This window comes from Onychostoma macrolepis, chromosome 07, assembly GCF_012432095.1.
Source record: "Onychostoma macrolepis isolate SWU-2019 chromosome 07, ASM1243209v1, whole genome shotgun sequence".
In the NCBI taxonomy this organism is placed as follows: Eukaryota; Metazoa; Chordata; class Actinopteri; order Cypriniformes; family Cyprinidae; genus Onychostoma; species Onychostoma macrolepis.
The window spans coordinates 26414901-26438985 of record NC_081161.1 but is presented as its reverse complement, the minus strand read 5'-3'; the positions used below and the strand labels follow the sequence as shown (position 1 = coordinate 26438985).

General features: G+C 38.6%; 1 protein-coding gene across 2 annotated transcripts; it reads left to right on the top strand.

Moving 5' to 3' along the window:
- The first annotated feature begins 9629 nt into the window (after window positions 1-9629).
- On the top strand, window positions 9630-23012 carry sall1a (spalt-like transcription factor 1a). Of its 2 annotated transcripts, none has more exons than XM_058782320.1 (3): window positions 9630-10478; window positions 17193-20599; window positions 21887-23012. In XM_058782320.1, the coding sequence occupies exons 1-3, from the start codon at window positions 10406-10408 to the stop codon at window positions 22325-22327; spliced, it is 3921 nt and encodes a 1306-aa protein (XP_058638303.1). In that variant the 5' UTR covers window positions 9630-10405; the 3' UTR covers window positions 22328-23012. The 2 variants fall into 2 exon arrangements, with proteins under 2 accessions (XP_058638303.1, XP_058638304.1); XM_058782321.1 differs by lacking the exon at window positions 9630-10478 and adding an exon at window positions 13977-14060.
- The last annotated feature ends 1073 nt before the right edge of the window (window positions 23013-24085 follow it).

Here is a 24085-nt window from a genome sequence, read left to right as displayed (position 1 = left end):
TTTGTATCTATCTATCTATCTATCTATCTATCTATCTATTTCTTTTTAAGAGGAAGAGAGCTGTGTGACAGACCGCATGGAAGAAAATCAAAACTCCCTCAGGTAAGCTACTTACCCTGTCTCAAGAGCCTCTTACACAAATCTCCATAAGGATGAGAGAGAGGCAGAGGGGGATCATATCTCATCAGCATGTGCTTCTTGGTGTGTCTTGTTATCACTGAGCGTTGATTCTGCGTGACGATGTTAAACAGCATGATCACTGACCCAACACTACTGTAGGGATCAAAATGTCAGCCTGTGTATGCGGTCGCGGTAATTGTGCGGCTGCCCTCTGAGGTGACTGAACACAGAGAGAGACAAATACAGCAGTTCAGACTCCACAATCACGATTCACAAGAGCATTGCACACACAGTTTTTCACTACAACTTTTCGCCCACAGGTAACTTCTTGCATGCATCTGTGGATGGATGAATTGGAAAAGTATAAACAAATGAAGCAAAAAAGAGCCACAAAGAATGAGAGCGGAAAGGAGTGATGGGCCTTCTCCACACAGAGAGGTGCTTTGATAGAGAAGCATCTCTGTGCTGAAACACTTTGCACCCATCTCTCTTTCTCTCTCTCTCTCTCTCTCTCTCTCCCTCGCTCACACTCTCTCTGTCACTTAAAGAATGCTCTCCAGTGCTGGATTAATTAAACTCTAAACATTAAATATTGATTGATGCATTATCAGCGCCTCCCAGTCGCTTCCGCCCAGATTGATTTCCGACGTGATTTATTGTCATATTTGTAGAGTCATTTCACTTGATAACAAAGAGGAATTGCTGCTCGCAACCTCAGACCACCCCCCGTTTCTACTTCCTCTACCCCCCACCCCACCCCAAACCACCAGCCTCTCTACTCACTTTTCCCTCTGCTTCTCTCTCTTTCTCTCTCTCTCTCCATTTGTTAGGTGTAAGATATGTCTGCACACAGCCTGTGTATATTATCATTATTCAAATTGAAATGATAAAACAGCCCATGACTGATGTTTTTCCTCTTTGTCCTGCTTGCCTATCATCACGCTCTGAAATGAATCCACAGAGAAAAGGGCTGGTTAAATCAGCAGCTATAATTCATGGACAGAATCTTCACCTTTTTATTCAGTTTAAATTCTCAGTGGTTTTGTTATTAGATTGAAGTGAGAAAAGTTTTGACTAAATTTGAATGTGATGTGATGAATGAAGGAAATGACTATCAGAACAATCTCAACTGGTGCTCACGTGATGTGTGAGCCTTTGTTTTATGAGCATTTGACTACATAATCTCAAATTACTATTTAAATGTCATTAGCTCATAATGTTTCTCATTTATCCCTCGTTTGTCCATGTTAGACTTTTATGTATAAGACACATATTTATTTAAAAATCATCAAATACATTTTGAACATTCTTTTAAGCAAACTTTTTGCTTGTTGGTTAGTTTTTGGATATGCATTTGCTTAAAACAAAGTTTCATCTTCCGAGGAACCACACGGTGGGCAGGTCAAAGTTGGTTTGAGGATAATGACCCGTCCAGCCGATCACGCTTCCTTCTGTTTCTCTCCCTTTTTTCCTGTTTATTGACAGCATATGTCAGGTAACACATTCTTTAAACAATTTGACCTTCTTTTTTTAGTCTCATCCTCTCCAACAGAATCTACAAATAAACACAGAAAATGAATGGGCCTTTGTGTGGACCGATTACACCATCAGAACTTTTTCAGATCACCAATGACAGGATGAGGCTTTATGAATTGGATGTGGTGTGAGAAAGCATCTGCTTGACTGTTAAAATCCAATTATTGTCTCTTCCAATAATCCCGGTGGTATTTTTAAACTGTGCAGTAGCACACACAAGCTTTTCTTTAAATTTGTGAACACTACATAATTCGATTTGTTTGTGACTTCCCGACAAACAAATGCTTTGTTTATTTAAGCATGTTCTTTGTATATTTAGAATGTCTAAAAATGTCAGTCACATTTGGTGAGAAAATTCAATTTGACTCTCGTCAATTGAATCTGGTGACATTGAATTATGAGAGGTTTTGGTGGTGTTTTGGGGTCAGGGGTTTGAGAAGAGAGGACAGTGGTATGTTTACATGTGTTGTGTGTGTTTGTGATAAGTATGTCTCATGACTGACTCACAGATTTGTGGTAAAAATCACTCTTATTGTATTGGAACATTGCAAGAAACTCTCATTTGGGCCGTTAACTCATAGCCTTTAAATGAGCCATGGGCAGGTTGAAAAGTTGAAAAAAAAAAAAAGAACAGGTTGTTTTTGTGTCAGGCAGAAAATACAAGAGAACCTCTTTCACCACTACAGCGCTAACAATCATTACAATCAGCATAATAACCAAACTAGAGGGGAGTTCTTGACATTCTCTTAAAGACAGGAGATCGTAAGTCATTTTAATATTATTATAAAATACAATTGAGTGAGAACATTGAATAGGATGATTACAAACCATTACTGAAGCATAGGAGAGATTATATAACATTTAACAGACTGACATAACTGATTATGAAATATATTAATATTGTTCTTATTCAAATAGTTAATGACCATTAGCTAGGGGGGCAAGTTTAGTGCACTTAACAAATTAACGGTTTGTGTAGAGAAATAATGCTACTCATTTTGAACAACCTTTGAGACAGATAAATCACTTTTCTCATTACTGATACAATCAATCTCCCTTGCTGCAAAGGTTATAAGCAGCAGACATTACATCGTGTAATTGAATCATTAATATACTTAATCTCATTAACAGCAAAATTAAGGAACAAATTTGCCTTTTCTTTATAAACCTGCCACTGATGACCAATGAGAACTCTCAGTATAATTATATTCATCATAATTAGTGCATAGTAATAAGTGATTAACATACAATAATGGCTGAGAGAAGCTCATTGTTCCTAATAGCTGAACATGTACTCTAGTTCATAGCCTTTTTTGTGTTTAATTGATACCATTTCGCAAATAATTAATCTTATTAATTGCTGTTGAATTTTCCTGTGCCTTTAAAGGTTGAAGTCTTGGAAAAATGGCACTGTAAAAGTACATATGTGGAAAACTGTGTGTGTGTGCGTGTGTGTGTGTGTGTGTGAGAGAGTGTGTTTCACTTTTCAGGAATTGTTTATTTGGATTATTATTATGATCATTATGATTATTATTATGTTTTAATACATGCACATACAGACAGAGAAACGCACACTTTCTATTGTATTAGATGTAGCCTCCTCTAATCAATTGTATTGATCACCTCTGAAACGGCAGGAGGATCAATAGAGCCTTAATGCGAGTTTGCTGTCCAATCAGAGCCTGTTAAAATCAAGAGAGGGTCTTCAATAGACTGTCTGCTTCCTGTCACATACACCAGGAGATAAATGTGTGTAATGGTGTGCTATACAGCACACACACTGTCATCGTAGAGTATCAAAAAATCATAGCTTATCAGTAAAGAAATTGCAAAACTTAAATATATAGATGCTTCTAAAGAGCAGTTGATTTGTGTCTGTGTCTGCATGGTTAACTGGTCCATTTGGTCCAATACATAAAGATCTTTATGTGAACTGTGAAGCATGATATTAATTCAGAATCCTCTGCTGATATATCTCTGAAGGAGACTGATCTAGTGGCACCTCCTGTAGATGTTTGTCAGCTGTGTATGTTTGTTCTCACAGGGCCACAGTTGGCTGTGACTCTAGAGGAGACTTTGTAAGTGCCTGGGCTCTTACTGTGAATATTAACGAGAGAGAAAAAGAGAAAAGGAAGGAGCAAGAAAGAAGGAGAGTGAAACAGAGGGAGAGAATAAGAGCATGAAATCTTAGAAAGCGCCTGAGATAGAGAAAGAAGGATAAAGAAATGGGAAAACTGGGCCAGAGAGGGTAATAGGCTAGCACATTCGCTGCTCTCTAAAACCTGCACAAAGGAAGAAAGGAAGTGATAGTGGGACATGTGGGAGGGAGCCAGCCAATGGAAAAGGAAGCAATAAAAACAACAGCAAACTTCCCTGCACAGGAACCTGTGCACATTTGTGTGTGTGTGTGTGTGTGTGTGTGTGTGTGTGTGCTGTGGGTGGTCAGTAGGTCAGTAACATGTTTTGCTTGTTACATGAAGCTATAAACATAAACAGGGACACTGTTACATTTAAAAAATACAATATAATACGTGATAGAGGGAGAGAGAAGAACTTTGCGCTGTATATCAAGGACGTTTTTACTCATCATCTTTGGCTCCAATGGTCACTTTTTACGCTGAAAATGTCATACTTGTTTTTTGGTTTTCTTTCCAGCGAGTGTGCATGTGTTTTACTGTGTGGTCTTTGTGAATGAGACTGCTTAGTCTGCTTTTCAAAGACAGACTCACATATTGCTTATCCTCCCTCCAGACAGTGGCAGTTTCAAACCACCGAAACCCCAGTTCCGTCTAATGTGTGTTATTGCTTGTTTTAAAGAACAATTAAAAATGAAAAGCTTGAATTTAATGTAGTTTTTCCTTTGTCGGGTGCTGGAAAGATGTGAATGAAAGAGTAAACATCTTGAAACATTCATTTTACACTGAAAATGTCTTATGCCTGCTATTTACGGCAACTCTTCCTAAACATCACACTCATTCCTGAAATTTCCTGGAAATTTCTTAACCGCTCAACAATAATAAAATCATATCATAATGTTCATGCGGAAACAGAGGGATTTTTTAAATCTGTTTTTACAGGCTGAAAATATCACTTAAGCCAAAATTGATACTTTCATCCTTTTTTAAAGTCAATTATCTGCCGTTTCTCTTTTCGCTTCTTGTTACTCATTTATTAATCTGTTCACATGACTTCCAGGCTTATTGGTGATTTATATATATTTTTTTAAAGCATAAGCAGCTCTGTAGTCACACTCTTTCTCCTTGTTTTTACACACTGACTCACTCTGAATCTGTGAGTGTGTATGTGTCCATATATGTGTTCAGGCAAAGTTTCTCTAACATCTAGGCACAGTGTGTATAAATTGTACATGTTAAGTTATTTTTTAAGTTATTTAATCCATTTGCCTACCATGTTTTATGTGTGTGTGTTTTTTTTTTTTTTAAGATTATTTACAAGGTGAAATTTGTCCTGTTTTTTCAGATTTTAGGTGAAATGTGTCAAAATAATCTCCCTCTAACACTAAAACATGCTGAAGAGCTCTTACTCCAAATACCATTCATCAGTGTCATAAGAGAAGTTGATGTGATTCATCTAGGCCAGTCGTCATCAGCTCTACTCTGTTAGTTTGTTAAACTAACCCTAAATATTACTCAGTACCTAAATGTATAATTACACTGTAACAAGGACACCTTAAAATAAAGTGTAACTGAGATTTTTGTTCGTAAGTGAGAGTTTTCACACTTAAGCTGAAACAGACAATGCATGTTTTGACTAAAGTGGTCATTTTGTTTTAACGTAAGCATTCTTACAATTATTTACGTTATGGAATATATATTTACTTTTTCTTTGTTTTTCAGTGATCAAATAGGATGAATGCAACATGTCAAATGTGCAGAATCACAAAAGATTGATTGATATTGTACATTTGCATCACTTTAGATGAAAACAAGAATGTGCTGTTTCTGCTGTTATCTATGTGTTGAAGCCAGGATAAATTGTGACACAACTATGAATCACTAATTCAACCTTTTCTAAAGATAAGAGACATCTACAGACATCTCTTTCTTTTTTGCTCTGTCTCACACACACTCTTATGCACACATGGACACAACGTAAGACCTCGCCGTGACCATCCTCTTGTTCTTTCTTGGTAACTCGACACTGAAGTTCCCTTTCCCAAACAGCTAGATGCTTGTTCTAAGTATGTGTAATTAAAAATCAGGACATCTGAGCATGCAACAGCTACATCTCTTTTCTATCATGCGTGCTGTGGTGTTCTTTTTTCGCTATTTTGAGCTTTTACAGTGGTTGAGCATATTTCATGTGACTGAGGTGGTCACTGAATTCACTGATACATTTTTATTTATTCTTCACTATTAGTAGCATAAAGTTCCTTTCTTGTAAACACAACTTTTTTTTTTTTTTTTAATAAATGTTTTCTCAGGAGAAAGGCAGAGTGCAAGAACAGTTCTGTCTATGACGATGCAAAAACTAACATAGTCTACTGATGTCGAGAGACTGTAACAATTACAGCGGTAAAGCCTAAGTTGGATCAAATGTTGGCTGTGAGCTTGTATTTGTGGTAGTGGGAGGGTGGGTTCACTAGAGGACAATGATCTCTTAATTTATGATCTTGTGCCTTATCTATCATCTAAGTTTTTCAAATGTTTTAAACATTTCTGACACTTCTCTTTTTGATTATAAAATATCTGTAGGTACAGTAAAAAAAAAAAAAAAAAGAAAAAGAAAAGAAAAGCTGGATTTGGAAATGTTATGTAAATATACATATATTAAGCATGTATATATGTGTATGTCTGTAAAAAAATTTAGTCATACTTGAAATCAGTATATTTGAAGCAGCCTACATTACTTTAATGAATTGATGTAAATACAAGTTATTTGCATAATAAAATAGAAATGCATTTCAACATTGATCACATAAGTTGAGTTAACTATTGATTATTAACAGAGAGCAGCAGCTGAGGTAAATAAACTATATGCTATTTATTTGTAATATAAAGCATTCACACCCTGAGGTCTGGAACTTAACACATTAGAAAAATGCCTCGGTGGCTGCAATAATCCCCGTCATCTGTTGATAACAGATGGTAGATGTCATCAGGAGGCGACTGTCTGCCGCTTGACATGATCATCACGCCTGCCATGGAGACAAGATCACAATTTACAACATCAGATACGCACTTAAACTTTGTCCACTTTCTAAAGAACTAGAAATAATTCATAATCATAATTCAAATTCGAGATTCTTCCGTTATTTTTATTTTGTCCCCAAAACTGTGAATGCCCCGCACTGTATTTTGCATTCCACTCTTATCCTGCAAGAAGCGATCGAGCGCAAATGAACGTGGATAAACGGGGCTTAAAACAGTCGTGCGTCTACCTCCAACAGGCAGAGTGTAAATCAGCCTGATAAAAAAAAAAAAAAAAATTGCAGTATCAAATTCCTCAAGAGGAAGGAGTGAAGAGAAACGTCTTTCATTTATAGCTCAACAGTTAGGAGGACGCAGAGAGAACAAGAAGTTTAACATTTCATGAGGTCCTTCTTCACATTCGCCACTGTTTCGACTTGATCCTATTCAAAGTGTGATCCAACTGTTTGTAATTCTCCACGCAGAGCATGCAGCAGTTCAGCTCCTCACTGAAAGCTACATGTTGAACTCTGCTACAAAAAGGAGCTCTTCTAAAAGAGATAAACGACATAAAACGGTGATGTGTGGCGTCCACAAACGCGAAGGCGAAAAAAAAATCATCCATACTGCTTATGCTATTCAATTATGCGGTCAAACGCCCTCTGTTTCTGTGGAATGATCAATTATCGGTTGTCAGTGATAATGGTGAATGATGACCCCACGCGCTCCCGCTGCTATATGCTTCTTATCGATTAGCGCGTGACACCCCAAGTGAGCGCGAGCATCTGCGCTCTAGAAAGAGCCCTGATTGTTCTTTGCTCAATATAAGATAAACGTTATCTTCAAAATTTACATATTTCATATTCTGATGGTCGTGATAAATGTTCTCGTGTCTAAGGAAGACGTCTAACTTTGAAATGGAAGTCGTGTGCATCTGCAACGCGGTGTCACCCAAATAATATTTCCAAACATTTGTCAGCCCTGCCAATTAATTGCCGCAGCATAATAGAGGGAGGGAGGGAGTGTTTGAGCGCTTTCACTTAACCCCTACCCCCAATCTCGTGGTGCACCCCTGACTTCTCTCGAGTCACAGCCCAAATTTCTCGCCGTTAGTGTCATTCACGCCGTGATTGTCCGAGCGCGCGCGGGGAATCTCATTTATAGCGTCTCGCGCTCGGCTGAGCTGCAAATCAGCGTGTTTACAGCCCCACACCAACACTCACATCAATTAACCGAGCATCGATCCTCTCACCGGGGACATCACAATATTGCCCCCTTCTCACAGTCCGTATCCCTGCATTTATGACACGATATGATTTTCAGGTGTTGTTGCCTTGTCTGGACTTTTCATAATTTATTGTAAGAGTTGTTAAAAGACGTAGTAAAGAAAGAAAGAGAATTAGACGTTAGTCATGTTATGAAAAAAAAAATTTCTAGGAAAAAAAAATATTCATGCAATTAATGTGGACAGGTGGGAATACATTATAGGCCAGAAATAAAACCATATAAATAACTTTAAAACACAGTCATAATCTGATGTGCTTTAAAGGTAAGTAGTATATTGATTTCTCCTCCGTATATCATTTTTTATCAACCAAAAGTACACGTCGTCCGTTTACTCCTCTCTTCTTTCCCTCTCTTCTTTCATTAATAAGTAAATAACAGTCGCCTTAAGTATAGATAGCTGACGCTATAGGACCTGATCCATCTCGCCGGCAGCAGTTCGTTAAATATTCAGTGAGAAATAATGGCATCCGAGACATCACCTATAGTAACGTTATTATCTTCATTTCTCAAAATCAGCTAGACTGATAGCTTCGTTTATCTTTTTCAGGACATAAATCTTCAGCTTTGCAGGTCGCTGCAGTGCAATCAGAGGGGGAATATCTCTTCTTTAAAACACTGCCTATTCATAAATTTAATAACTCATATTATTATTATTATTATTATTAAAATATAATCGTTTCAAATGAAACAGGATTTTGAATAACAACGTAGACAGATAACTGCGTTTGGAATGATAATGTCAGTTTTGTTTTTACGCATGTGAAATTATAAAAAAATTGTTTTTGCATGTAGGCTACTGGAAATTTTAAATTTGTAATTTTTAACTTTTAAAAAATAAATAAATATGCAAATGCTTCAGCAGATAATTTTCCTATTATCAACTGAAACACTTGGGGAAAAAAGTTGAAGCATATTAATAAGTTTCTCGTATTGTTTTCTCTTATTTCATAGGTCATTTATTTTTTGTTATGTTCAATCCAAATTAATTGTTGATTATTGCACATTTAAATCAAAAGGCGTTAATACATAGCACATTTCCTCGTCAAAAGAGCAAATTGTTTAGAGTTCGTTTTTTTTCTTCTTTTTTTTTTTTTTTTTTTTAGTCCAGCTTAAATCGATTCATAAATATACTTGTTTCCAAATACTTTCTTGATGATTTCCAAACTTTTCACTTTTGTGCGACTTCTAACATTTTAGCACTAAATATTCACTGGATGAGGACTGTCTTCTCGGTCACCGCCTCGAAAGATAAAAAGCTAAAATTGTTTTGCGAAATTATTTTCAAACAGGCTAGATGGGATGCATTCGCACAGCCGAAGCGGTTCGCTGTGAAGCCCGAGCGCTTCCTCTGTCTCTCAGTCGCGCGGTGAGAGAGTGAGAGTGGGAAGGAGAGGTGGGTGCCAGACTGAGAGGGACACAGAGCGCGAGTTATGATAGAACAGAGCAGTGACCAATAGAATAACAGAGGGGTGGGGCTGAGGATTTCTCACCGTTCTGCATGGGCCCTTAAAGTTTGTTTGTTCGCTGAATGCGGCGTGTGATGAAAACGTGTTACTGATCCCGTTCGGCAATAATCAGATGAATCTGATTTGGGACATTTGATACATTCTTTGGACTTTGGAGACGCCGATAGTTGCCATTACGCACGAAACTCCGTTGACCGACCTACTTTTAACACCGCTGCCTTGAGGAAAGAACGACTTGGTTTGAAACGGTGCGCTTGCAATCATCCAGGGGCTGAATTACAACAACTTTAATGCCAATCACAAACGAGGATACGCGATACGCTCTGAAACGTCAAGCTACGGAAAAGGCTGTGGAAGACCTTTGGCAGAGAGTTTGGCCATCCGGACACTTTTTGGTGAATTGCAACTTTTGAGCACCAGTTTGATGCCCAGCGAGATCAAAAGATACGTTTGGTCTTTCGAAAGAGAAACTGACATTCCTGTAGTGGCCAAGTTAAGCTCTATCGTAGCCACCAGATGGTTGCTAAGAAGGGTTAAACTGTATCTAAAGGGAGTTGGAAAATCCAGCCTTTCTTCCACACGGATCAACTCATTGGGTGGGAGCAGCAAGAGAGACAAGAGTCCCCAGCAAATCAGCGGCTAATTGATTAAAGAGACTTCATTTGAATAGGGGGCTGGCAAGGTGCCAATCGCCTTTCAGAGGACCCCCCTCCTCCCATGATTAATCGCGAGGCATTATTGATAATCATAACAGGACACATGCGCGGTGGATGGGCTCGATTTCCGTAATTTTGAGCAGATTTGATAGTAATTTTTTATTCTTTCGTGGCTGATGCGTGAGCCAGCATGTCGCGGAGGAAACAAGCGAAGCCGCAGCATTTCCAGTCCGACTCGCAGCTGGTCCTAACCGAGCACAATGGTGAGTTCAAGCCCTTATTACACACATAAACTCTCGCTGCACTTTTTACCAAAAGCGATTTCTACTTTTATTTTGATTATTTTTTTGTTTTAACGTAGCCTATTTAGTGTGACTCCCCCGTGTGTTTTTTTTGTTTTGTTTTTGTTTTTTTTTGTTTTTTTTAACACAGACAAGGAATTGATGCATTTATATAGGCTATTTGTGCTACTGAAGGGACTTGCTGTAAGAGCTCTATTAAGTAGCTACAGCTGAAAAGTTTTAGACCACTCGAAACTATCACTTTGTGCTAAAACAAAAACACTTATCCTCTAGGTCTGTGTGATTCTTTTAAGAATTGCTTTATACCACTCTCATGTGTTTTTTTATTTTTTATTTTATTTTTTTAAAGTTGGTCTCAAGCTGACTTATGAAATAAAGTATAATATAGATGAAGTTCGCGTTTCATTTTATTTGTTAAAGATTTTACAAATCCATCAGTATTCTTTGGTGAAAGTTAAAGCTCATAGAATTAGTTTTGTTCTGGCCCGTTTAAGTTGCCCACACAAGTGGGGATTCGCATGGTTTCAGCTTTTCCCCCTCCTCCCCTCTTCTGTAGGATATTGCATCTCTAGACTTCAGCAGCTCCAAAACCCAGACAGAAATAATATGAAACGTATTAATTAAACGATTCTTTTTCTTTTGTAGCTATATGGTTTTACACCATGCTATCTCAGTGACCAGCTGTGCCTATCTCACTCCGTTATCGAAAATCATGTCATGCGACCTTAAAGGTGGAGGAGACGTCGGCAAAACTTATTTTCTTAAAAATATTTCCCCCTAGTATTTCCAACTCTTATGAAACTGTAATATGTAAAGAGTAAGCACAGTCGAACTGAGCTGTATGTAGTTACGGGCGATCGGACAACAAAATCACATAATGTCATGTAATCGAGCTTTTCCATTATGGCTTCACACTTATATAATTTAAACTTTTTGCGTCATATTAATTTTGCTATAGCCTGCCTTCTTATACAATAGAGGGGTATCGAAAACGTACAACAATAGGCCTATGTAATCTCGTTCGTTTGCTTTTAATTCAGTTTTATGATCAAGAGCTGACTTGCTAGTAGCCCGTGCCATGTAGCTAGTTTCCGACACACACTGTCCCACACTGTGACCAAACTCATCTTTCATACAGTGCCTTGTCAGCTTTTAAAACGTACATTTACTACACATGTTTTTCTACAAATAAGAGTGCAAAATATTTATAAATATGTTATAGAATTATTATTTTCTTTGCACATGTAAAATAACGATATAACAAGCCTAATTATATGAATGACTTTTTTTTCTTAAAATGCTCTTCTACTAAATGTAATTTTAATTTCATAGTTTTTAGTGTTTGATCATTTCTGTTTCTGAGGTCAGGCAGGCAGTGACTAGGTTTTGTAACAGTCATTGACTACACATTTTAAGCCTATTCTTGTTTTACTACTTTCTAACTGCATTTATCAAAGGCCGTCTCACGTCCCATCCAGCTATAAAAAGAATTTAAAGGGCATACTGGACATTCTGATCAGTAAAGTGTCTTACTTACACCGTTTTAAAACGGGGTGTTTCGGAGGAACTGTCCTATCTCTTGCTTAACTCAGCGTTTTGTAGGCTATCATGTTTCTGATTAGAATGGTACCTTTGAAGAGGTAATGATTTTGTTTCATATCGAAACTAGGTCCAAATAATTTTCTTCGATTTATTTTTTATTCAGCTTTTAGTCAAATCCAATTTCAATATTCCGTTGTGGAACATGTGACGAATTAACAGAAGTGACCTACTCATACTGTTAAAGCAAAAGGGAAAGTTAGTAGGCTATAGAAATATAGCACACCGTTCAATTAATGACCGTTCTACGGCAATCTTTATGTTAGATAGCCTACATATAGAAACATTAATTACTTGCACAACACAACTATTAGCTCTTTAATATTGCAGTAAAGAGCAACGTTATTTTACGCTCCTCCTCTTCACGTTAATTCATTTGAATTCTGAGGTTATAAATAAAATAAAACTAAACTGCTTATCGTTACAGATCATGGCCGCTATAGACACCAGTTGCTTTTAAATGTCACAACTTCATTTTCATTGGCGTTCCTTAAACTTACAATGTGTTTATGTTTGGTTATAAGAAAAGAAAATATATCAGTGATAATCTTTTTTTTTCTTCCTTGTTTTTTTTGTTTTGTTTTGTTTTGTTTTTGTTTTTTTAATAGGCCTACTGATTTTCGCGGTTCTCTGTGTTGAGATGCAATACTAGGTGCATCCCCTTATTTTCACACGGCTTATTCCCTTTTAATTTTTAGAGAATGTATACAGAAATCAGCTCGTTGTTATTAAAAATTAATACGCGAGAACAGGCCCAGATTTACATAAGCAGTTGTTTGGCGACTGATGCCAAGGGCATTCATAGGTAAATTTTATGTGATTACTGCTAGAATTTCAGAAACGGAAAAGAAAACAGATTTTCAAAATCATGGCATAGCTGGATGTTCCCTTTTCAATTTAATAAAGAAGTGAATGGCAGTGTTTGTCAACCGCTGTCAGCTGACCAAGTTCACATTTTCGCCAAATAAAGCTCATTCAAAGCAAGAGGCAAAGGCATAACCTGTAGGCTATGTCAGTTCAGAAATGTATTGCTGTCTTCATGACTTAAGCATTGCTTGGTAACCTTTTTCCTTAACCTCTGGTGTAAACCAGGTCTTGATAAATACAGATAAACTTCCTTGGTGTCTTCTCACTTGATACAAGCAGAGAGGCTAATTTCTCCCCTATGCTTTGCGGCCTGTGTGAGGTATTAGAAAGCAGTATTACGGCTAGACTGAGGTGAGGAGTCTGTCCCTGTTGGCCTGTCACTGAGGGTGGGATGTAGAGCTTTTTTAACCTTTGCCAGGCTTCCTCTGTGGGGAGACGAGGAGAGATCAGGTCACGGTTTATTCATGTGTACCATGTCTCTGACCTCCACCATGCTGTGCTATAGCCAGCCAAACAGGGGCTCTTACTTTTTTCTGGGATGGTGTGTGTGTGTGTGTGTGTGGTTGAGGAGGTGGGGGGTGATGTGGATTGAGATCAGTGTGGCTGCTGTCCCCTTTCACCTCAGCAAATTTGCCACACACCCACCCAGAGAGATTGTCAGGGAGGTCCCCCCTCCAAAACACACACAAGCATCGCAAACAACAAGGATTTTGTATCTCGTCATTTTGTCAGTGGTTATGTAGTGAAAGTTTTGGAAGTGGTTTCAACGTCTGATTTATTAATTTTTATTTTTATTTTTTATCAAGTCTCCTCTCACACTCGTCCTTTTAAGAGCAAGTCATAAGATTTGAGGATGAGGGCTCGGTGACCAGCAGAGAAGCCTTTCCCAGGCACACCATCTAGTGTTCAGTAGGAAGTTTTCTATGGCTTGAGAGAGAAAGTGAGGGAGGGACGCTAAGGGAAAGCAGGAAAGTTGAGGGCGGGTGGAAGATAGTAAGGGACACACAAGGAGGTTGTAAGTGAATGGTAACTCACTCTTCGAAGTCACAACTAGCAAGGCGCCTGCAGCTGAGAAAAGTAACGTAGACATTACAAATTATTCTCATGTATGTTTATCCTCTCTTTTTTTCTAGTCATTCTTTTTTCTTTTTTTACTTACCACATCACCAATTCTCTCTCTTTTTTCTGTCTTGATTTGCTTGGGATGAGATCTTTGACCTGCTCTGTAGCATGCTGACGATGACCCAAAACCATCACACTGTATAGAACGGTTCTCATCAAAACTAGCTCTGCCTCACTAATCTACAGCTCAGCACACAGCCGTGCACAGTGTACAATAGCTTTCACAAACTAGCGTCGTTTCTTGCTTTCCATGCACTTTAGAGTGACTACGTATAGACACACATCTGGCTTTGTAAGCTGCCCATTGCACATTGCTGTTTGAGTATAATTCATTTCTCAACTGTGAATGCTTTTCTAGTTGAGAAAACTCATTTCAGTTTGCTTATCTGGTTTAGTTTTTTTTTGTTTGTTTGTTTTTTTTAACTGAAAATAATTATTTAAAATGCTAATTTATTAATTTATTTCTTCAAATGCTATTTTATTTATTTTTGGGCATGCAGATTTTTTTTTTATTATTATTATTAATTAATTAATTAATTAATAAGATTTGTACTAGTGTTTACATGCAGAATAAAGCGCATGCTTTATTTACAGGTCAGAGGTTGTGTCAAAATGTTACTTTGGACAGATATGTCATAAGACTTTATTTCATCCTTCACATGTCATTTGATGATCGTCAAATCATTGTTTGGAAATTAATAGTTCAAATGTCAACATTCTAGAATATATATTTTCTAAGAAAACAAGGTGCTATTTAAATCTCTAAATATTATAATGAAATTAATAATTATAGGTTTGAATTTGAATAGTCAACAGTGATTTAACTGTTGAATATGCATTTGTAAGGATACAAATGCATATTCAAAAGTTACATTATGGTTTTTTCTCCCTCAAATCTTTATTATTATTATTTTTTAATTCTTTCCAAAGACTTTTGCAGTTGTTTATATTTTAGTAAGTCTCTTGCGGTACATATTTACAGAGGAAGAGAGAAAAAAGTTTTTGTTAGTATTTTTATTTTGTGATCAGATGAAGTGACTAAAATTTGCTGACCAAAAACAGATCTTCAACAGGTTGCACTGAATACATTTAACTTGTTTCATTTTTGGACTGTAATGTCATTATATTATATGACTGTAAATAAAAAGCGACGGTTAGTGTGCATTATTGTTATTATTATTTTAAATAATATCATATATATTACTATATTGTTTCATAAATATTATATTATATTACTATATTGTTTCATAAATATTATATTATATTATATTATATTATATTATATTATATTATATTATATTATATTATATTATATTATATTATATTATATTATATATTATATTATATTATATTATATTATATTATATTATATTTATTATATTTATTATATTATATTAGAAAATAATTTGTTCTAATAAGCAGTATAACATGATTTGCACATCAATCCTTAATTTCTACTCAAGTGATCGCTTTACCCCCACACTATATTCACTTTTTCCCCTTTCATTAGCCTTACCTCAACCGATGTTTAATATTAAAACTTTTTCATCAAAAAAGTTGACTTTTTCCCATCTGGGCAACACATCGTTTGTGTGAGACAAGGCTTTACTGTCATGGCAACTTTAACGTTATCTGATGTTCCAGCTCAGAGAGACACAGGGGGAAGATAATCCCTGAATTAAACAGGATCTGCTTTAGAGCCAGCCGTGATGAGCAGGCTGGGCCCTTGCCCCTCTCCCCTGCTCTGACACTCCCATGCTGGGGAACAATGGGGAGCCATCCTGTCTCTCCACAGGGCTGGGACACACTTCTTGCAGGGGTTTCATTTGCAAATGAATCTCCACGATGATGAAAATGTTGAGAGCAAAGCCCCACAATGAGTGGAACTCATAGAGAATTGCAATTTGTAAATCAACTTGTATGTTAAACAGCATGATTTTTGAGGGACAAAAAGAGAGGAGGTGGGGTGAGAAAGAATGAGGAAACTGGAGAAAGGCCACAGCCCTAAAAGGGCTGGGAGGGAGGGAACTGAACAGTTTTTCTCGCTTTCTTTTGCAAATGCTTATGGTTCATTTTCAAGAAAAATTCTCAACCTGTTCCACTCTATAAATGAAATAAAAATCAGCGTGTTTTGGCATTTGATATTATTACTGTACACTTAAACTTACACTTGTTTAATCGAGCAAAGAGATTCTTGCTTAGCCAAATGTTCAGTAATTGTTTACTTTTTATTTATTTATTTTAATTTTATTTTTTTGGTATTCAAAGACTTGCTTTGATAGCGCTGCATGAACAATCACCTAAAACTAGTTACAAATGTTCCTACTGATTGAATAATTATTTAGTATTCCAAATCATTTTAAACCACTCTCTGTATTAAGATGATCATGCAAATACTTCATTCATGCTTAGCCTGGTATGAGTGAATTTCTGTGCTCCTGTAGAGTGCGTAGCAATCTGAATGCCAAAGGCTTACTTGTTCCTGTCAGATCCTGATTGCAGGCTGACTGGATACAAATTAGTTTAGTGACAGGGATAACCTGTCCAAGATGCCTGCAGTTGGTTGAAAATGAGCAAAGTTGACAGCAAATTGAAAGTCTAATAAGTCCTTCAAATGGTTGATTTGTGCCTAGTGGACATGTAGACGTTGAGGAGTATGAAATATTGGAAATCAATGGCCCTCTATGAAATTTCATTAGGGCCCATTGTTCTCAGTTCATAGTATTTTTATGTTTTGATGGATTATCTGAAGAAAATGATTACCTAAGGTGGTTGAATTGATGGGACTTTGATACACCTCTTCAAAGATCACTTTTAAGCAATATTGTAAAAGTGATATTGATTTTGTTTCTTTTCTTATCCTATTTCATCATAGCTCTACATAGTGTGGAGGCCTTTTTCTTGGTGTTATTTGGTATTTGTTTCTTTTTTGATGGTTGTTTTTTGAACGTATGAGGGGGATAAGCATTAAACTGATTAACAGAAGATTAACAACAAAAGAATTTGAACAGATAAAGCTGCTTCTTCAGATACAAAACATCTCTAATCACTAATCCCCCTGTTCCCCCCTCTTATTTTCCTCTGCAGGGGACACAGAGACCAACCCGGACGACTCCCCCTGTAAAGACTCGGGTGCCCATGTCTGCAGCAGATGTTGCGCAGAGTTCTTTGAACTATCGGATCTTGAACAACACCAGAAGAATTGCACTAAGAATCAATTAGTTCTAATTGTGAATGAAAATCCAGTGTCTCCTTCCGGAACCTTCTCCCCAGGCTCCTCTCCTCATAATCCTGATGAGCAGATGAATGATACAACTAATAACACAGATCAAGCAGAGTTGACCGACCTTTTGGAGCAGAACGTACTTGACAAAGAGGAGGCCATGGACACTGAGATGTCAGGAGTCTCTGCACCCCATAATGATGGAAGTGGACGTATGGCAGGAGGCAGCCCACTGAGTGGCGTTGGAAACAGTCATGGAGCTCTGGGCAGCACTGGGTCCAATCTGGGGAACTCTGTCATCTCTGCCTCACTACCTCAGCTGGGTAACTTGACTGAGCTGGGTAATTTTTCCATGATCAACAGCAACGTCATTATTGAAAACCTACAGAGCACCAAAGTGGCTGTGGCCCAGTTCTCTCAAGAGACCAGAGCAGCGGGAGGGCAAAGGGTGGCTGTGCCAGCCCTCATGGAGCAGCTTTTGGCCCTACAGCAGCAGCAGATCCATCAGCTACAGCTCATCGAGCAGATTCGTCACCAGATTCTTCTGCTAGCCTCACAGTCACCTGAGCTACAAGCACCACCTAGTTCTTCCCCTGTGACTTTAGGTTCAGGTACTAGCCCACTAACCACTCTTAGTTCCCATTTGTCTCAACAGTTGGCAGCTGCTGCAGGGTTAGCACAGAGCATAGCTAGCCAGTCTGCAAGCATTAGCAGTTTGAAACAGATGGCTAATGTTGTGCAGCTACCTCAGAACAATTCCAGTGTGGGAGAGTCATCTCAAAACCTTGGAGCAGCAGGGCCAGCTACAGTTAATGCCCCACCTTCAGACAAGAGGCCAGGTAATGCGGGAAGCTTGCATCCTCATTTGGGAAATCCATCACTTGCGAAGTCATCCACACCAGCCTTTGCAATGGGAAGCCTATTGAATCCTGTGGCTAATACCCTTCTACCTCAGCCCCCACCAAGCAACCCAATATTTTCCAGTGCACTGCCCAGTGTCGGTAACACAGTTGAGGATCTCAACTCACTGGCTGCACTTGCTCAGCAAAGAAAAGGCAAGCCACCTAATGTCTCTTCTTTTGAACCGAAGAGTAGCTCTGAGGATACATTTTTTAAGCATAAGTGCAGGTTTTGTGGCAAGGTGTTTGGAAGTGACAGTGCTTTGCAGATTCACTTGCGTTCTCACACAGGTGAGAGGCCATACAAATGCAACATATGCGGCAACCGCTTTTCCACCCGTGGTAACTTGAAGGTTCATTTTCAGCGTCATAAAGAGAAGTATCCACACATTCAGATGAACCCATATCCTGTCCCAGAGCATCTAGACAATATTCCTACGAGTACTGGTATTCCCTATGGTATGTCCATGCCTCCTGAGAAGCCAGTGACTAGCTGGCTCGATAGTAAACCTGTTCTGTCTACTCTGACATCTTCTGTTGGCATGTTACTTCCACCAACTATACCAAGCCTGTCTCCATTCATCAAGAAGGAAGAGAATAGCTCAATGGCTATAAGCAGCCCTTCTCATTCTGCTAAAAGCGACTCAGGTCCTGATGCACCCATGAAGAACACAGATAATGTGTTGGAAGAAGGGGAGAGCACAACCCTGCCTACCTCATATGAAAAAGTTGAAGAAAACAACCGTTCATCCAGTCTAACGACAAACATCAGCTCTGCACTGGAGGGTACCATTGAGTACACCACCTCCAACAGCCCTCCAATGGCCACTAACCCACTCATGCCCCTGATGTCAGAACAGTTCAAAGCTAAGTTTCCTTTTGGGGGTCTCCTTGATCCTCTCCAAGGTTCAGAAACATCTAAGCTTCAGCAACTCGTTGAGAACATCGACAGGAAAGTGACAGACCCTAATGAGTGCGTTATCTGCCACCGTGTTCTTAGCTGCCAGAGTGCACTCAAAATGCACTACCGCACACACACCGGGGAGAGGCCTTTCAAATGTAAAGTGTGTGGTCGTGCCTTCACCACCAAGGGCAACCTCAAGACTCATTACAGCGTCCATCGAGCAATGCCTCCACTGAGGGTCCAGCATTCTTGTCCTATTTGCCAGAAGAAGTTCACAAACGCTGTGGTACTTCAGCAGCACATTCGTATGCACATGGGTGGCCAGATCCCTAACACCCCTCTTCCTGACAACTATCCAGAATCCATGGGGTCCGATGCTGGCTCATTCGATGAGAGAAACTTTGATGATCTTGACAACTTCTCTGATGAAAACATGGAAGGAATCGAGGATGGACCAGACAGCAGCATTCCAGACACACCAAAGTCAGTTGATGCATCTCAAGACAGCCTCTGTTCATCGCCTACTCCACAAGAGTCATTAGGCATGGAGAGCCAGGAGAAGAGTGCCAACCAGGGAGCAGAAGAGGAAGTGCAGTGTGACCAAGGGAAATTAATAGAGAACGGAGTAATGGAAGGAGACAGACTCACAAATTACTCTTCTTCTCTTGGAGGCGACATCGAAAGCCAAAGTGCCGGAAGTCCAGCTGTCTCTGAATCTACCTCTTCCATGCAAGCTCCATCACCTTCTAATGGTACTATCCAACAGCAAAAATCTCCTAGTCTGGAGGACCGGCAGCAGAGGGCATTGTCATTGGACCACTTTAGTGCTGGTCTCATGCAGTCTCATTCTCACAGTCCTGGAGCTCTGGATCTTACTTCAATTAACTCATCAAAAGATCCACTTAGCATGCTTTTCCCCTTCCGTGATCGAGGCACCTTGAAGAATACAGCATGTGACATCTGTGGCAAAACGTTTGCCTGCCAGAGTGCCTTGGACATCCATTACCGAAGCCATACCAAAGAGAGACCGTTCATTTGCACAGTATGCAACCGGGGCTTTTCCACCAAAGGGAACTTGAAGCAGCATATGCTGACCCACCAGATGCGAGATTTGCCCTCCCAGCTCTTTGAGCCTAACACCAGTCTTGCCTCCAGCCCATCTCCATCGCTTCTATCTGTTGGACCCTTGTCCTCAATGATGAAGACTGAGGTCAACGGCTTTCTGCATGGCCTTCAACCTGAAGTAAAAGACTTGCCCCCAGCACTGGTGACCTCATCTGCTTCCACCTCTCCAGTACTTTCGGCTGCCCCACCACGGAGGACACCTAAGCAGCACTACTGTACCACATGTGGGAAGACATTTTCCTCCTCCAGTGCCCTGCAAATCCACGAGAGAACCCATACGGGAGAGAAGCCCTTTGCTTGCACCATCTGTGGGCGAGCATTTACCACCAAAGGAAATCTCAAGGTAATTACCGCTTTATATAAGATTAAAATTATTTTCTGTTTTTATGAAATTCATTATTTGAACTTTTTACTGATGTTATTTTGCTATTCATGTTTCTGAAAAGCCAGCCAAAATAGGCATTGACCGTATAAACAAGTATTGATGAGGGAAAATAAGTAGAATGCTTTGTGGATAATAAAGGTGTGGGGGGGGGGGGGGGGTAGTGAAAAGTACAAGCATGCATAAAGAAATTATACAGACAGTATACAATCATAAAGAAAGTATACAGAAATAATAAAGAGGAAGTGGAAATGTTGAGTCATCCAATTAATATGAATATTGGGCTGAAACCTGAGCTTGAAATTGGTGGAACAAAGCCAAGAATGCTTCACTTAACAGGCTTTAACCACAGTTACCAGCGGCAACCACCCTTAGCAGTGGCACGCTCACTATTTTTCCAGAGTTTATCTTTGATCGCAATAAATAAAAAGGCCAAGCACACAGATGAACAGAATCCTGGGGGTTTTATATGGATATGTGATTGCACTAATTTGTGTGAAATGTGACTCGCAATAGGCATAATTTTCAGAAAGAAATGTAAATATCAAACTATAAATTTCCCTCTGAATAAATAAGAAGGTACACTTTAAGCGAAGTATGAAATTGAAAATAAATTTTCAGATGTCTGATTTCACTGTATAAAATATTGATAAAATAAAAATTAATAATGAATTTGCAACGCATTAAACACTGAGGATACGATAAACATCAGTTTGGAAAGATTGTCATATAAATGGGGAATCACTAAATAATTTCTGAGCTTTGTAAATAGCAAAAGTAGCATAAAGATGAGAAAATTTACATCTCATATGTTCAATGCTACACTAAGGGTTGCGACAATTAAAAAAGGTTATTTTTTTCCCTGAATGTATTGCATGCTTCAAGGGTGAACTGGGGGCAACTGTCAGATATAATACTGTCCAGCACAATGAAAGTGGACAGTGCAATTTTCTCAGAACACACGTCTACCACAGGCCCTTTGTTTTATATGCAGACCACCATTCTCACTGACTGAACGTTACAACATTTTAACCTTGTTTTAATAATTAGACAAATGCTGCTTCCAGTGGGCCTATTTTAATACTAATTATTATACTGGTCCTCTTTTTCCATTGCATCATCTCACGTGTTATTCATTTTAATGTTTCCAAATTTTAAACATAGTAGCTCTACTGCTTCTTTGTTTTTATACTCTTTAATCCCTTTGCTTCCACTTCCTTTTCTCTCTCTCTCTCTTTCTCTCACTAGGTGCATATGGGTACCCACATGTGGAACAGTGCTCCTGCACGGCGTGGTCGCAGGCTTTCAGTAGATGGTCCCATGGCTTTCCTGGGCACAAACCCTGTAAAGTTCCCTGAGCTCTTCCAAAAGGACCTAACCGGTAGGGTTGGAAACGGAGACCCAACCAGCTTCTGGAATCAGTATGCTGCTGCTTTCTCTAACGGCCTGGCCATGAAGACCAACGAGATCTCTGTGATCCAGAATGGAGGCCTGCCCCCTCCACTATCAGGGAGTGTGGGCAACGGGGGCAGTTCTCCGATCGGAGGATTGACAGGCAGCATGGAAAAGCTACATAACTCTGAGCCCAATCCTGCTCTGGCTGGCCTAGAGAAAATGGCCAACACTGAGAACGGGACTCACTTCCGCTTCACACGCTTCATGGAGGACAAGGAGATAGTGACCAACTAGAGAATCATTTTTTGTTGCGCTCATGAACAAATATACACTCTTAAACTGGCACACACACATGCTCCCGTATATGCGTCCATGAAAGAAAGAATGAAAAGCAAGAAAAAAAAAAACTTTCAGCTTTTGCTTGCCATTAAGACTTGATGAAGACGAGTTTGAAAAGAACTTGCTTTTTTTGTACAATGTACAACATGTTATAGTTTTATGGAGCTTATTTATTAGTGATTATAACCTTGCTCGAAAAACCAAGTGGAAATATTAACAGTTATACTTAGTTTTTATGTTATTTTCTGTTTTATCAGCAGAGTGAATCTGTATGAGTGTTTTAAAGTGTGCTTTTGAAACTTAGCTTTTCTTGGTAGAAGACTTCACCATGGCATTAAATTATTTTCTATCTGTAGTATGTGTTAACAAAACTTGATGTTCATGTAATGATTTAGAGCTTAAAAAGTGCAACGTAAGGCTGTAAATACTGTACACTTATCTGTGCTAGATGGTTTACAAGCTGTGTAGAAACTTTCCTCTGAGAAACATCAACATTTCATAAATCCAGGGACATAGGTTAGACCTTTTCTCTCTGTCTTAGAAGTTAAAAAGAAAAAAAAAAAACAGAAAAGTAAAAAAAAAAAAAAAGTTTTCACCTCAGCTGTTTATTTAGACCTTAGTATTTTCATTTTGCTTTTTACTACATTCAGTTCTCACTCTTTATTTGTGCTTATAGGATACAAAGCATAAACGGTTGTTAGATGTCGACATGAAAAGGTCCACACACTTACGAATGGGAGGGGAAAATGCCTTGTGTGATCTTTGAGGTTTTGCTGGGCTTTCAGACTGCTGCTAGGTACTAGCGTCTTTGTTTGACATCTCTGCACTTCATGTGTTGACGCGCCCTATAGTTTTTTTTTTTTTAAGTTTATTTTTTATTTTTTATTTTTTTTCCTCGGATGTGGAGCAACAAATTCCTTTACAGCAATTGTACATAGTCTTACTCGAAGACAAGGTCCATCTCGGCCAGGGGACAAATGATGATAGTGTTTTTATAAATATTATATAAATATATATATATATGGACTGTTACATGCACTTTCTTGAAAAGTTGGAAGATCTTTTAGGGCCCAGTTTCTCTACAGTTTAATACCTACTAACAACTACGATACTGTAATTCTTTACTCTAATAATCAAATACATCAGTTTTCCAAAAGAAAGAGTGTCGGTCTTGATGATTTATTTGTATTGCATTTTTAAATTTTATTCAACCATCTGAACTATTTGAAATGATGTACGTATTTTTCATTTAAAAAATGTTGAGTTTACCCACTCGATAATCCTATTTTTAGCTCTGGCAGAAATTCTTTGTCTGATGGACTATGGATTTCTTCTCCAGACAGAGTGCATTAAACGTGTGAAATGTTAATCCAAAGTCGGTTACATATTTAACTTCAACGTGTCAGACCGCGTCCGTCAGGATGCAAATGCAATTACAGAGCGCTTCATTAAAACACATGCAGCTCCGCTGTAAGTCACATTTCTGAGTTCATCATTCTGCCGGTTGACAGGCTTCAGCATCTTTAATTAAACAATCGATCGTTTTAGAAGCCCCTTTCTTTCAGCGTTTGTTCAGATGGATTGGTTCACCGTTCCTTTCTCATAAGGAAAACTTTTTCATGTAGGCTAACCCGTTTTCTTTGAGTTAATAGGTTTTTAGCTGAACATATTTTATCCATATTGTGGGCTACTTTTGGTACTAGAATTGTTTCA